Source organism: Sciurus carolinensis, chromosome 7 (assembly GCF_902686445.1).
Source record: "Sciurus carolinensis chromosome 7, mSciCar1.2, whole genome shotgun sequence".
Classification (NCBI taxonomy): Eukaryota; Metazoa; Chordata; class Mammalia; order Rodentia; family Sciuridae; genus Sciurus; species Sciurus carolinensis.
In genome coordinates, this window is record NC_062219.1 from 126096908 (window position 1) to 126111453 (window position 14546).

General features: G+C 34.3%; 1 protein-coding gene across 1 annotated transcript; it reads right to left on the reverse strand.

The window, feature by feature from the left end:
* Positions 1–1083: 1083 nt before the first annotated feature.
* On the reverse strand, positions 1084–8477 carry LOC124989368 (olfactory receptor 2G3-like). Its single transcript, XM_047559247.1, has 2 exons — positions 7583–8477; positions 1084–1148 (listed from the first exon to the last, which is right to left on the reverse strand). Exons 1-2 carry the CDS (start codon positions 8475–8477, stop codon positions 1084–1086), a joined length of 960 nt encoding a protein of 319 aa, XP_047415203.1.
* Positions 8478–14546: the final 6069 nt, after the last annotated feature.

A 14546-nucleotide genomic window follows, 5' to 3' on the forward strand; every position in this document is an offset into this window, starting at 1 on the left:
ACCTTTTTTAGGTAATAAATTTTAACCACTCCTTCTATATGAAAATATTATTTTCAAAAGTAATCATAAAATTAAATAATAATAATGATCAGAAAATAAGTGCAGTAAGAGAGAATTGTCTTTTATTAAACTTTGAATATATAATTGTGCTACTAGGAAAATGCAGAACAAATAATAAAACAAATACTATATTATGAGCACCAAAAGATCTGCAAACATACAATCGTGTCACTAATACAGCATTTTAAAATTTGTTCTTCAGTTCTAAAACAACAGTCTAAAGAAAGAACAAATCTCAGTTTTAAGCATTGTAGTCAAATTCAGTTAAATATTTTAGGTAGAAATTAAAATCTGCACTTAGATTTTTAAAATTTTTTTTATCTTTACAGACTATATTTTGATTCATTGTACACAAATGGGGTACACCATTTCATTTCTATGGTTGTGTACGATGTAGTTTCATACCATTTGTGCAATCATACACGTACGTAGGGTAATGATATTTGCCTCATTCTACCATTTTTAAAAGCAAATACTCTAAATGGTCATATGAGAAGACAAAATAGAATTATTTCAAGTTTTTGTAATTGCTGTACTATCAGTTTATTTTTCTTTTTTAATGTGAAAATATTTTTTAAAAAAGATTAAACTTTTACAAAAGTTTAGAAAAGAAGGAAAGTTGTCAACTAGTTTACATCAAAATCTGAGCCACAGAAGGACAAAGAACTGCTAAAAGACACAAGAAACTGAAGCAAACTGCAGGGATGAAGATGGTTAGTGGCCATTGGAACCAGCAATCTGAGTCAGTCACATTTTTGAAGTATTATCGAGGTAGCAAGGACAGCAAAGTTGCTGGTCTGTGTCATTTAAGGGAGATACAGATGCTCAATTTTTAGACATATTCTTGAAGACCTGTGTTCTTTTACGGCCTTCTCCCAATTGCTGCCAATGAATTACTCTATGACCTGACACTCCAAAGTACCCTCACCCAGACAGCCTGGGGCAATTCTGAAACCTCCCTGGTATTGAGTGGGGAGTTCACAGGCTCTGAAAGCCACTATTCTTAGAGAAGGTATGCTGGGATTAGTGTTTGTTCAACATACAGGTTGTCATACTCTCATCTCCCTTCAGGAGCTTGAAGTAAGAAGCTGGAACAATGAAGCTGAGAAATAAAATACATCAAATTAAAATGAAGAAGAAGGCATCAATAGCAGAATCAAACAAAAGAAAGAACCAGTAATCTTAAATCAGACTCATTGAAAATACAAGGTGGAGTAAAAAAAAAAAAAAAAAAAAAATTAATAGGAATGAAGAAAGCTATAAGAACTATGGAGAACATCAAATGAACAAATATTGGGGTTACTGGAATTCCCTTGAGAAGGTTCATGGGCAGAAAGCTTAAAGGAGATAGTAACAAAAATTTTCACAAGCCAGAGAAGGATACAAATATCCAGGTATAGGAAGGTCCGATCTTACCACTCATATTCAAATCAACCAGTAATTAATCTCTCAAAGATAAAAGACAGAGAAAGGGTTCTGAAAACAGCAAGAGATAAGAAACAAATAAAATAGATGTTTTCAATTCACTTGAGGAAGACTACTCAGCAGAAACCTTATAAGCCAGGAGAGAATGGAATAACATATTCAAAGTGCTAAAGAGAAAAAATTGCCAACTAAGAACATCGTACCCAGTAAATCTATCCTTCAGATATGAAAAAGAGATACACAACCCAAACAATAGCTAAGAGAATTTATACCCCCAGACCTGTCTTACAAGAAATGCTAAAAGATGTTCTTTAAACAGAAAGAAGAGAAATTAATCAATAATAAGAAAACAACAGAAAGCACAAAACTCATTGAAGAGTAACTATACAAATTCAGAATATGCTATATTATAACCATAGTACATAAAATATTTGTGTTTATTATAAACACTAAAAAGAACAATTAAAACTGCTAATAACTACATTAATTTGTTAAGAGGTGATATATGAAGATGTATAATGAAGCATCAAAAATTCAAAATATGGAGGAGAAGATGGAATGCAAGTGTAGAATACTTTTATTATTACTCTTTCCTTTTTCTATGTATTTCCTTATCTTTGTAACCTGTTACTATCAGTTCAAAATAACTTGCTATAATATAAAAGGCATTTTTATAAGCCTCATTCTAATTTCAAAGTAAAAAACTACAATAGACAGTAGTTGCTGTAGTAAGACCTTACATATTGAAATTACCTTAACTTAACTAAATTAAGTTCCCCAATTAAGACATAGAGTGATTAAACAGATAGAAAAGTGAGACCTAACTACACACTGCTTATAAAAGCCTGGAACTGTAAGGATATACATAGACTGAAAGTGAAAGGATGGATAAAGATAGTTTATGCCAGTAGAATCAAAGAGAAGAGGAGTAGCTAAATATATTTAGATCAGTAAAATATACTTTAAATCATAATTGGCAAAAAAAGACAAGGAGGGCCAGGTTCAATGGCACACAACTGTAATCTCAGTGGCAATCAACAGAACAGCGATGACATCAAGAAAGAAAATTTAGAATTTCTTGAAACAAATAATAACAATTACAGCTACAGATAATATAACTTTGAGAGGTCTAATACTACTACTCCCTGATGAAGACAATGAGTCAAGAGAAAGAATGACAGTGGAAGAAAGATCTTACCTGGCAATAAGCTGGTAAACTGGAAGATGGAGACCTTTGACCCCCACTATCCCTAGCCAAAAAAAAAAAAAAAAAGCCATCTTGCTTAGGGGTTGCATGTACAAGGCTTATGAGGGGATCTGGGGGAGGTTTATCTTTAATCTCAAATGGATGGATGCAGAGATGACCATAAATTTCCTGGTGGCCTGCTTTTCTGATGCACATACTATTGTTATCTGAAGGCCACCAGATGTTCTGGGTTCTGTAATTCTAAAGAAAAGTTAGTGATTAGAAAGTTCTTATTTTTCCAGGAATAGCTAGCCTTGCAGTTGATCATTAAGACACAAAATAGGGGAAGAGAGCAAAAAGTAACTTTTGCAAGAGGTAATTTTAACCCTTCAGGTGACTGAAGAAATATGATATACCAAAACCTATGGGATACAGCAAAATTAATAAGAGGCAAGTTTATAGCATAAACTCCTGCATCAAAAATACTGAAAGGCCTCAAGTAAAAGACTGATCATTGCATCTCAATGAATCAGAAAATAATTAAGTCAAATAAAAAATTAGGAGGAAAAAAAACAGTATTGAAAATCATAGCAAAAATAAATGAAAAAGACTAAAAAACAATATACAAGGAAACCCATTCTTCTGTATAATTAATAGGTACTAATAAAAAAAGAAAAACCCAAAAGATCAATAAATTGAGTAACTTTTTTCAAAAGATAAACAAAATTAATAAATCCTTAAACTAACAAGGAAAATAGAAGACTTAAAGTCAGAAACCAAAGGATACATTCCAATTGATAACTACAGAAATTTGAAGGATCATTAGATACTGTTATGTACTGTTATGTGCTGTTAGTCTTTTCATTGTTGTTAAAAAAAAAAGTATCTGACAACAGTTTAGTGAAGAAAAGGTTTATTTTGCGCTCATGGTTTCAGAGGTTCAGTCTATGATTGTATTAGTCCCATTCCTGTGGGCCTGAGGTGAGGCAGAACATCATGGCAGAAGTGTGGTGGAGAAAAGGTGCTCAGCTCATGACAACCAGGAAGCAGAGAGGGAAAGAAACAAGGAGCCAGAAACAAAATATAATCCTCAAGAGCACACCCTCGTGACCTACTTTCTCCAGCTGTGCCCCACCTGCTTACAGTTAACACCCAATAAACCATTTGGATTTTTAATCCACCGAATGGCTTACTATGCTTATTAGGTCACAGCTCTCAAAAGTGAATCATTTTACTTTGGAACATTTTTATATTTTCTTATGAGCTTTTCAGGGCACATCTCACATCCAAACCATAACATGGACAAATACATGCCAACAAATCTGGTAACCTAAAAGGAAAGGATAAATTATTGGACACATACATGTGTCCAAGACAGAATCATGAAAAAGTAGAAAACTTTTTAACAAACCAACAACTAGTAGCCATATTGAATCAGTAACAAAAAGTCTCTCCTCAAGAAAAGTCAAGGGTCATGAATCTTTTCTTCTTGATTTCTTCTCTGCTTTTGTTATAATCATCTCTGTGTTAGAAGCTTTACTCAGAAGTGAGATGACATATTCACAAAACAACTGATAGGAAATGCCTTGACATAAGTTTTATGAGTGGGTTTTCAGAACAGGATGATAAAAGCATTTAGTTAGAGTATGACAAATATCAGTAATCTTTTAGTATATTTGAAAGGTCTTGATTCTCCATAAGTAGCACTTTTACTTCTCTACCTATAGAATTATAAGACTGGCTTCCCGTGTTCTGAGAGCAGGATGAGGAAAATACTTAGGAAGGATGCCATATGCAGCATTTAATATAATTCTTTGCTTTTGGTGTGACAGTCAAACCTCAGTTGTGTCTGTGTAGCCAAGTCTAGAGGTTCTTTAAGGAGGGCTAACTACCCCTCTATCTGCTTTGATTTTAGGACAGCCCTCATCTGGTTGTGTGGGCTAGGGGAGAAGTCTTTTTAGTCAGAGACTTAAATTGTTCTTATTTTAGGGTCACTCTGCAGTCTGTATTCTAAGACATACAATTTTTACCTTTCCTAGCCTCCATTGCTACTCTGGGGTTCTGTAGTACAAATTTCCTTTATTCTCACTGGCTTCCCCCTTTCTGTGTCAGAATCCTCTAAAAGCAGTTATGTTTCATAGCAATTTCCTTCTGGAAGCCATTTACTATCTTCCATTAATTTTGCATCTGACAAAAGCTTATTGATCTTGTCTCTGACCTCATCTTCTCTTCAGTCCTATTTGTCGTTATACATTTGTAGTCTTTTTAACGTAGTGGAATTTTAATGCTTTTTGTAAAGGAATAGGAACAATCACTTCTGTTTAACTTACCGTGTGTAATCACAACTATTCATTATGATTTAAAATATTGAGGTTGCTAATTTTTAGTATTAAATGAAAAATTTCAATAAAGATTTATATAGTCACAATTATAAAAATGTAAGATGCCATATAATTTTTATTCCTAATGTATATAATTAGAAGCCAATGAACTGATTTCCATCCTTCAGAGATGTTGCCCTCTGATCCTCAGCACATTCAACATTCTCATCTGAGATGCAATTTTCTTTCCTCTACATATATTTGTAGTTTTCTCTCTCTCCCTATAAAATAATACTCAGTAGTCAGTTGTAGATCCATAGTTAGGATAAACTTCTGAAAGAAATCATGAAGTATCTTTTATAGGAATATTGTATATTACTTGTTGGCAGTGCTAGCATCTTCTACCTTCCTCACAGTGAGAGACATATGTTATTCATGAGTTCTTACTCATTGAATGAAAAATGAAATTATTGTTGATATGATGATCTATGATTTGACCCATCAGTGCTTTGCTCATATGTTTTTAGACAATTCTTAAAGGGCAGAGATCACAGGTCACCTTCTTTCATATAAATGTATTATTGATTGATTTTATATAAGAGGAATTAAGTATTTTGTAAAATAAGAAGGGTAACTGAGTATAATATAGATACTCATAGGTATTAAAACTATAATAAAAATAAAAATATGGATAATCATCTAGATAAGACTTGGATCATGCTAGTATAGCTTTTCAGGAGAATTTTACCTGATATGGTATATTGGTAAATGCATCTTGTAGATTGGGATGTCAAGTAGATAACTAAAGATGACATGTGCTGCATAATGTTTGGTTAAGAATATCTTTCAGTTTTATGTTAATGTGAGAAATTTTTCCCCATATTATGGAAATGGAAAATCATAGAAATCAAAGCAAAAAGCATGTTATAATCATGTCACAAACATTAGCTCACAACTGTGTACACTATTTTTGGCCGATCTTTTAAAAAAAGGCACATTTACATAATTAACAAACAAACACATTTTAGATGTCAAAAGCAGAATTCACCTGATTATTGCAAGTGAACTTAGTAAAGAATTAATAGTGACTAGTGACTGTTTTTTAATTTATGCCTGGAAAACATGTATATTTGCCATCAGGGCTACTCAATCTGATATCAATAGTTTATTAATGATAAATGATATTTACTGAGTTCTTACCAAATGCTTTCTAACCTCTGAAATGCCACAAACTGAGACTGTTCTAATGTTAGAAACACAATTACTGAGACTCTGGTCTCTCCTGGTTCAAACACAGTTCTTTCCTACCATATTTACAGTAACTGTCTTTTTAAAAATGATACCTTTAACTTTACTATCACCATTGAAAACAAATATACCATGCTTTTTATAAGTGAGTGAAGGAATTGAATCATGTTTTTCCATATTATAAAGAGAAAATAAGAATTAACTTATTTTCTGTTAGATTTTGAAGGTATTATTTTCCTATGCAGATGTAAACACAAGTGGATAAATAATTTTAGACTAGATAACAATTTTTATTGATCAAATTTTAAAGAAGCCTGAATTAGACTCCTCATAGAGGGAATATTATGCCCAGGAGAGTAGACTACTGAAAACATGCTAATTGATATATGTATACATGTATGTGTATATGTATATATGTATATATGTATATATATGTATATATGTATATATATAGATTGTTTATTATCAGTTACTTCATTTATGCTGCATTTAAAATCCTTTAATTAACATAATAGTGAAACTATTTTAACTCATATGTAAATTTGGATACAAAAAAGTTCAATGGAATTGCATAAGCTCAAAAACTCCAAATTCTTGAATTTCTCCACAGTTCTCTCCAAGCTATATGATAGCTTTTACTGTAACAAATGAGAACAGTTTTGTTTTTTTGAGGCAGTTCCTTTCAGGAATTGTTAGAATATTAATGGGAAGAGATATAACACAAGGCATCAGGGAAAGCAGCTATAAAGCATATCATACAAATGGGAAGAAAAGCTGGGCACAGGGGTGCACACCTACACTCACAGCTACTTGGAGGCTGACTCAGAAGGGTCACAAGTTCAAGGCCAGCCTGGGCAACTTAGAAAGACCTGTCTCAAAACGAAATACAAAGGGATGGGGATGTAACTCAGTGGTAAGAGTGTTTGCCTGGCATGAACAAGGTCCTGGGTACTACAAAAAACTGAAAACCAAGTGGGATATAAAGAAGGAATAAAAGGTGAAACAAGAAGGAAGGAAGGAAGGAAGGGAATGACATAAGAAGAAATGAAGGAAGAGAGGGTAAGACATGGAAATTATTTGGAAAGTGAACATCAGAGTATGGGAAAATAATGCCCTTCAAAGGGCCCCCAAAGAAGTCTGTGAAGAGTTTGGAGAGAACAGGTGGATGTGAGGCCATGTGAAGTACAATTATGCAGACCGTGGAGGTTTCAGCTGTGCTTTGTAGGTGGTGAAGGATTATATGAGATGATATTTAGAAGACTGGTCATGAAAAATTGACAAGCTGTACTTTGCTTCATTTTTTATGCATGCAGTTCTCTGTGGCATAACCTTCCAAGTGCACCTTTCACTTCTTTATTCCTCAAGGTGTAAATGAGAGGATTGAGGGTTGGGGTGATGACTGTATAGAAGAGGGAGATGAATTTCCCATAATTGTGGGCATAGGAACTGTTGGGCTGGATGTAGATGGCTGTGATGCTCCCATAGAAGAGGGATACTACTGTCAAGTGGGATCCACACGTCCCCAGGGCTTTGTGCCATGCCTGGACTGACTTGATCCTTATAACTGCCTTGGCTATGTGTCCATAGGACATCAATATCAGTGCCAAGGGCAAGAGGAGCAGGACCAGTGAAGCAAAGAAGAGCTGGATCTCATTGGCATGGATGTCCACACATGCAAGCTTAATCATGGAGGGGACCTCACAAAAGAAATGATGGAGCCACCGGTGTCCACAGCGAGGTAGCCAGAGGGTGATAGTGCCCTGGATGAGAGCATTTCCTGCTCCGCTCAGCCATGAAACCCCTGCCAGAACCTGACACAAGTGTGGGTTCATCACAGATGTATAGTGGAGAGGTTTGCAAACTGCTGCATAGCGGTCAAAAGCCATCACAGCCAGGAGAACACATTCAGTGGAACCCAGTGCCAGGGAGACATAGAGCTGGATGGCACAACCCAGGGGTGTGATGGTCTTGGCTGGTCCTTTTAGGTTCCACAGCAGCTGGGGAACAATACTGGTGGTAAAACAGATGTCAACGAGGGAGAGGTGAGTAAGGAAAAAGTACATGGGTGTTTTGAGTTTAGGGTCTATGGAAGAGACCAAAATAATTAGTGTATTTCCCACCAAGGTAAGGAGGTAGGATATCAAAACAGCCACAAACAGCATCTTTTCCAGCTGGGGCTGGTCTGAGAAGCCCACCAGAATGAAGTCTCCTTTGGTACTGCTATTGGTCATGCCCATTACCTTGTTCAGACAAGAAGGAAAACATTACAAGAATTAAGAAGAGAGTATAATGTGTTGGTCACTAGTGACAACATCAAACTTTATAAATAACTCTTTGAATTCCTCACTCAGACAAATTACAGTGACTCACAGAATAAATTTCAGTGCATTGTCCTTCAAAAGTTGCCGAGGATGATGCTAAAGATCTTCTACAGAGAGACAGCTGGAGCCTACTATGGAAACAAAGTCTTTTTTTTTTTTTTTTTGAGAGAGAACTATTAGAAGCTGAGATAAAATCTTCCACAGGAGAAAAAAGTACAGAGAAAGAAAGAAAATGTCAAAGAAAAAATACATTAAATTTGCTGATAGCTTATGACAAATCATTCAAATTAAATGGAAAAATTCAGTAAAATAGATGTTTAATATAAGTAAATTATATATATAAATTCCAGTCTTCAAGCATGAACTTTGAGTTGGGCATTCTTTTTTGAAGATTTTCTTTATATGAATGACTGTTAGGTTTTGGAGAATATAGAGATTCTTTCTACTGTAAAGTGGTAAACATTTGGCTAATAAAGTCATAATATTAATGTTTATATTACATGTTTAATCATGTGGACACATAATTTCAGAAGCATGTTTCCTTTAGGGATTAGTTAATTCACTTATTCCACCAGTGTACTGAGGATACAGATTCATGCAGTGCATTCAAAACGACACTCTTTTTTTGGTGTGTGGTGCTAGGAAAGGGAATGTGGAATAAAAACGTGGTTAAACCTCAATGGAATGAGTGGGGATCACCATTACCAGGGCCCTTCAAAGGGATGAAAGAGCTGCCTCAATGTGCATGAAACCTACATAGAATTTTTACCTTCTAGAAGACTAAAGGTCAGTTTTCTAAAACTCTGAATATTTATAAATGCAAAAGTTTAAAATATATTCACTGATTCAGTGAATATACTCAGCCCATAACCATACCTCTTGTTTAGGAAAAATAAACACTTTCTACATGGGTGTGAAAAAAATCTTTCAGACCTTGAAATTCTTCCCTAATAATTGCACATCCTGTGGTTGGTTATTACTTGTGAAAATTAATCATGGAAATAAGATATATGAAATAATTATCAAAAGCAATACCTTAAAAATGATATCTAGCAGAATTCAGTGAAAATGAAGTCAAGGGAATGGAAGGGAGGGATACCAAGTAACAACATGAATTCCTTAAGGGATCACACAAAATATGGAAAGGGGAGCACAATAGTAAAAAGAATATGAAGGAGGACCTATATATATACACACATACATATATTTTATATTTCAATGACATTTATACATATATGTATCCATGCAAAAGCCACAAATATATATACGCAAGATTTTCAATTCTCACTTTACTTCTATCAATGCAATAAAATAAATTCAGGTGTGTCACTCATTCTAATCCTGCTTATAGCCTCTTTACCCATCTTCACCCAATGAGACTTTTGGTAGTATTTTTAAAACACATTCTCACACATACACAATCTGAAAAGAATGAAATGAGAGATTAATTCTGGTCATGAGCAAGTTCCTTACGTATAAGAGCGTGTTCATTTGAGGCTCATAGAAGAATTATATTTAACTCTGATACAAAATCTGAAATCACATGTGCCCCGTATTATCTCCCGAGATGGACATCACTTTAATCCAGAATCTCAATTTATTATTAAAAGTCAAAAATCACGGGAATGAGGAAGATATAAAATCAAGGCATAAATAGCAAATATATTAAAAGAGAGGAAGCTCTTCTTATTTTTTTTCATCCTGATAATCACCTTTTAAAAGAAAAGGATTTAAGCCATAGAGCTCAAAAAATTTTACCTTGAAGCGATAAATCAGTTTCTGAGGCCCATGTGTTGGTTGTGGGGATAGTTATTTGAGATTGGAGATCCCTGAAGATTAGCAAATGAAGAGAGGCTGGGAGAGGACACAGACCACTGAATCCAAAAAGTTCCCAGGGACACAGTTCTCCCAATATGGCAATTAATCTGAGGCTCTGTAGTATCCAAAGTCAACCATCCCAGGAGGTCATTCTGAAAGAGATTCTTTTGCTTTCCTTACCTTTTAGTACTGTTTAAACTACACAAAACCACAAAAACTTTTAACTTCTACTTTAATAACCTCCCAATATTGAGTCAGTCCATTTCAAATATATTCATATTGAATTTCCATCAATAATCTAGTATTTTCTACACACACAATAAATACAATATATATATCCTACTGGCAGATAACTGCATTGTGACTTTAAAATTTTCTCTCACCTATCCTTTCTTGACTACCCTGAAAACTGCAGGCCTGGAGCATTTCAACAGGACTTTCCCCCTCATTTCTTACAGGCACTTGACTTTGATGGAGATAAAGATATGACTCTGTGGAATCACACCCTTAAAATTCCTGGTCCCTCTTCAGATGGCCTCCTAGATCTGCCCAGAAATCATTCTACGTGTGTCCTGTTGTTCTTCTCTTTTACTGTCATAGAAAACTGGGACAAATTATTAAATTCTCCTTCCCATCCCTGCACAGCTAAGATGAAACCTAAGATAACACCTAAGATGAAACAGAGGCCCCAAGTGGAAATCCCATTAATTTCCTGCCAACTGCCTATAAAATTCCCACATTCATCTCATACTTCATGCTGTTCTCCACAGACTTCTCAGTGGAGGAGGAGAACTTCATTTTGTCTGGGGCTATCGATTCCTCTTCAATATTTTAGAGTCTGAGAAAAAACTCATGTGCATTCAGGTTATAGTCAGATGATATTAATGACAGAGATAATCAGTTCTAAGAAAACAAGTGCAGTAATGTAACGATGAATGGCAACCACATTTAGCTAAGGCCCATACTCAGTACTAAAAGAGTAGCAGAAACTTGGACCAACTTCACAGCCCATAAAGAATCTGAGGGAAACAACTATTCAGCTCACCTGATCAATTTTCTGTGCATTGAGTCCCAGGACTGAAAAATATTCATAATCTTCAATAGAATCTGAATTTTATGAAAACTTATTGATTCTTTAAAGAAATTTATTTCATATACCAAAGTTCATAAAGATGCAGGGTGCCAAATTATACATTGTGAACACATCCTGACCCAGAAATAAAATGAGGAACACTCTAGAACAACCCTCAATTCATTTCCATATAATATTTTACTTATCCCATGTAAGCATTATTATGATTTCTGAATGGTATACAAACAAAATAATCTACGCTTTCATTCATTCATCTTTGTGAGATTTAATCATTGTGATGCTTATAAATTACAATTTTGATTGCTGCATTATATTTATTTCATTGTGTGAATATGCCACATCATGTTTATCCATTGTAGTATTGATAGATATTTAAGTGTTTCCAGGTTCATCTTTTATGAGCAATGCTGCTGTGAATTGTTTTGCATATATCTCTAGGTGAAAATTCTGATCATCTGATGAATTGCTTAGCCATAAAATAAGTACACATATATTTAGCTTTAGTAGACACTATTAACTCAGTAAATTGGTGTATACCTCATAGGGGTTGGGAATCCCAATTGCCCCACATCTGTGCCTATACTCAGTACTTTGGACTTTTTAAATTTTAACCATCTGGTAATATGTGATGGATATCTCATTCCAGTTTAAATTTTGTACTTCCCTGATGACTAATAAAATTTACCAGATTACTTTATGTTTATAGTTCATTGTATCATACCTGTCCAAGTCTCTAGGTGCTGTTTTTCAAATTGATTTCTAGAAAATCTTTATATATGTCAGAGGTTTGGAAAAATTCAAATCCATTTTTAAGTCAAGTGTAACTTTGACAACAAGACAGAAAACCAAAAGACAGTCTCACAAACTAAAATGGGTTTGAAATATGATCAAGTCCATTATTTTAAAATATTATACTCATTGTCCAAATTGAATTTATTCCAGAGTCAAATCATGAATAATTATAATTCACCAAAATATTAGAATTAAGGAAGAAAAAATTACATTACATCCAAAATCAGGTTTTGATAAAATTCAAGGTTCACAAAAGTAATAAAAAAAACTTGTAAACTATAAATAGAATAAGACACTCTAAACTTTTAAACAAATTTGACTTTTCAGGTCACTAGAAGGAGTAATTTTTTTCACTAAAAGCTACTGTAATAATTAATCACTCATGGAAAAGGGGATGTGATCGCTATCATACCATTCACAAATATTCTTTCCAGATGATTTACATCCAATGATTAAAGAAAATACTATATATATTCATGACATCCTCACAGGAATTCTTTCTTAATGAACCAGTAAATTATTGAAATATCAAACCATGAAGGAAAAGTTCTATTAATTTGACTATATTGAAGTTACTTTAAAGCTTTGTCACTGCCCTGGGGTTGAGTTCCTAGAAAGACCCTGCTGTTTCCTGGCATAGTATATTTCTTCTTTAGAAAATCTTCCTACTATGTATATCTGTACCCATACTGTTGTACATCCTTTCCCTTTCCTCTAGCTTCTTTCTCTAATCTCTCTCTCTCTTTGTCTCTGTGTCTCTGTCTCTGTCTCTCTCTCTCTCTCACTCTCTCAGGTTTGCACAACTTCCTGGGTTTCTGTTAACCTCCCCACACTTAAAACACCTGCCAGGCTAAAATGCTTTCCTGTTCCAATTCAGTCCCAAAGTGTAGGGAAATATATTCCTGTTCTGAAGTATGCAGTGGTTTATAATGCTCATTGATTATCTTCATTCTATTTAGAATTTATTTAATACTGGCTATAATATTTTGTTTAACGATGATGGTTTCTTGTTCTTTACTTTCTTGCATAATCTTGCTAGCAGTTTATCAATTTTGCTAAACTTTTATAAAAATGTACCAAAAAGTACATTTCAATGTTCTCAGTTGTAAACTCTTTACTATTTTTTTATATTCTTTTATTTGTGACCTGAAAGCAGACATTTGAACTACTGATATTTTATTGGGAAAAGTGACATCTTTTATCATTTGTAAATAACCAGAAAAATCAGGTGGCATTCTAAAGCTCTTCTCCAGGAGTGTGGAAAGAGCCACACCCCTGGTGTGTGCAGGAGAGATGAGAGAATGAAGTAATGCTTCTTCTGATTTGATAGAGCTCTGTGAGGAATCTTGCTGTTAATAGGCGAGTGTTGAAATTTGCTAGATGTCAGGCTCATTACATGCAGGGTCTCACTTGCTCCTCACCTTGGTATCATGAAATTGGCACTATTACTCCACTCTTTAGATTTGCAGATTAAGGAACTCACTCCAGGAACTGGAACTAGGTTGGTATGATTCTGGTGTCCAAGACCTTATACAAAACAAGATATTTTTCTAGAAATTGTAGGAATGTCCAGCTTTCTTCATATAATATACACATCCCTAAGTAATTTGGTTTATTTCACTCCTCTAAGACTAGCTCCTATGATTTCGGATGATATTCTTATTCCCTTAACTATAACAGAGTACTTGAATTCCAAGAAAGAACCCTTTATTCTCATATATTTATTAATGAATATTACATGAAAAGTGATATGGCAATACAGAGAAGAAAGAAGTTATTATTGAATGAGGGCATATCTGTGGAATAAGTGAGATTCAAATTTAGTTTTGAGATGTTGATATAGTAAAAATGCTAAGGTTAATAAAAAACATATTCAGAAACTGCTGCTTAAATATGAATCACACATGGTGAGGATAATAGATAAATTCAATGAAGATAATGGAGAACCTGAGATTTTGTGCTACCTTAGAATTAATTCTATAGCACTTAAGGGGCACTTAACATTACAATAGCATAGTCATAAATAGAATGTAATTATTCTGGAATAATCAATGTTGTCAATAAAAATGTCATGAAGAGAACAGTTTGGAAACTTAAAAAATTTGGTCACAGGTGCCAACACTTTTAAGTGCCTTGAAAGCTAGAAGGTGACCCACATGGAGTCCATGAGCCAGGTGTGGAAGGCTGTAAGGCAGAAAATCTATTACACGTCTGGGAGCATCCATAGTCTTTAAACTCTGTCCTCCAAACCCATTTCTTCTTGTAAACCCATTTCTGCTCAG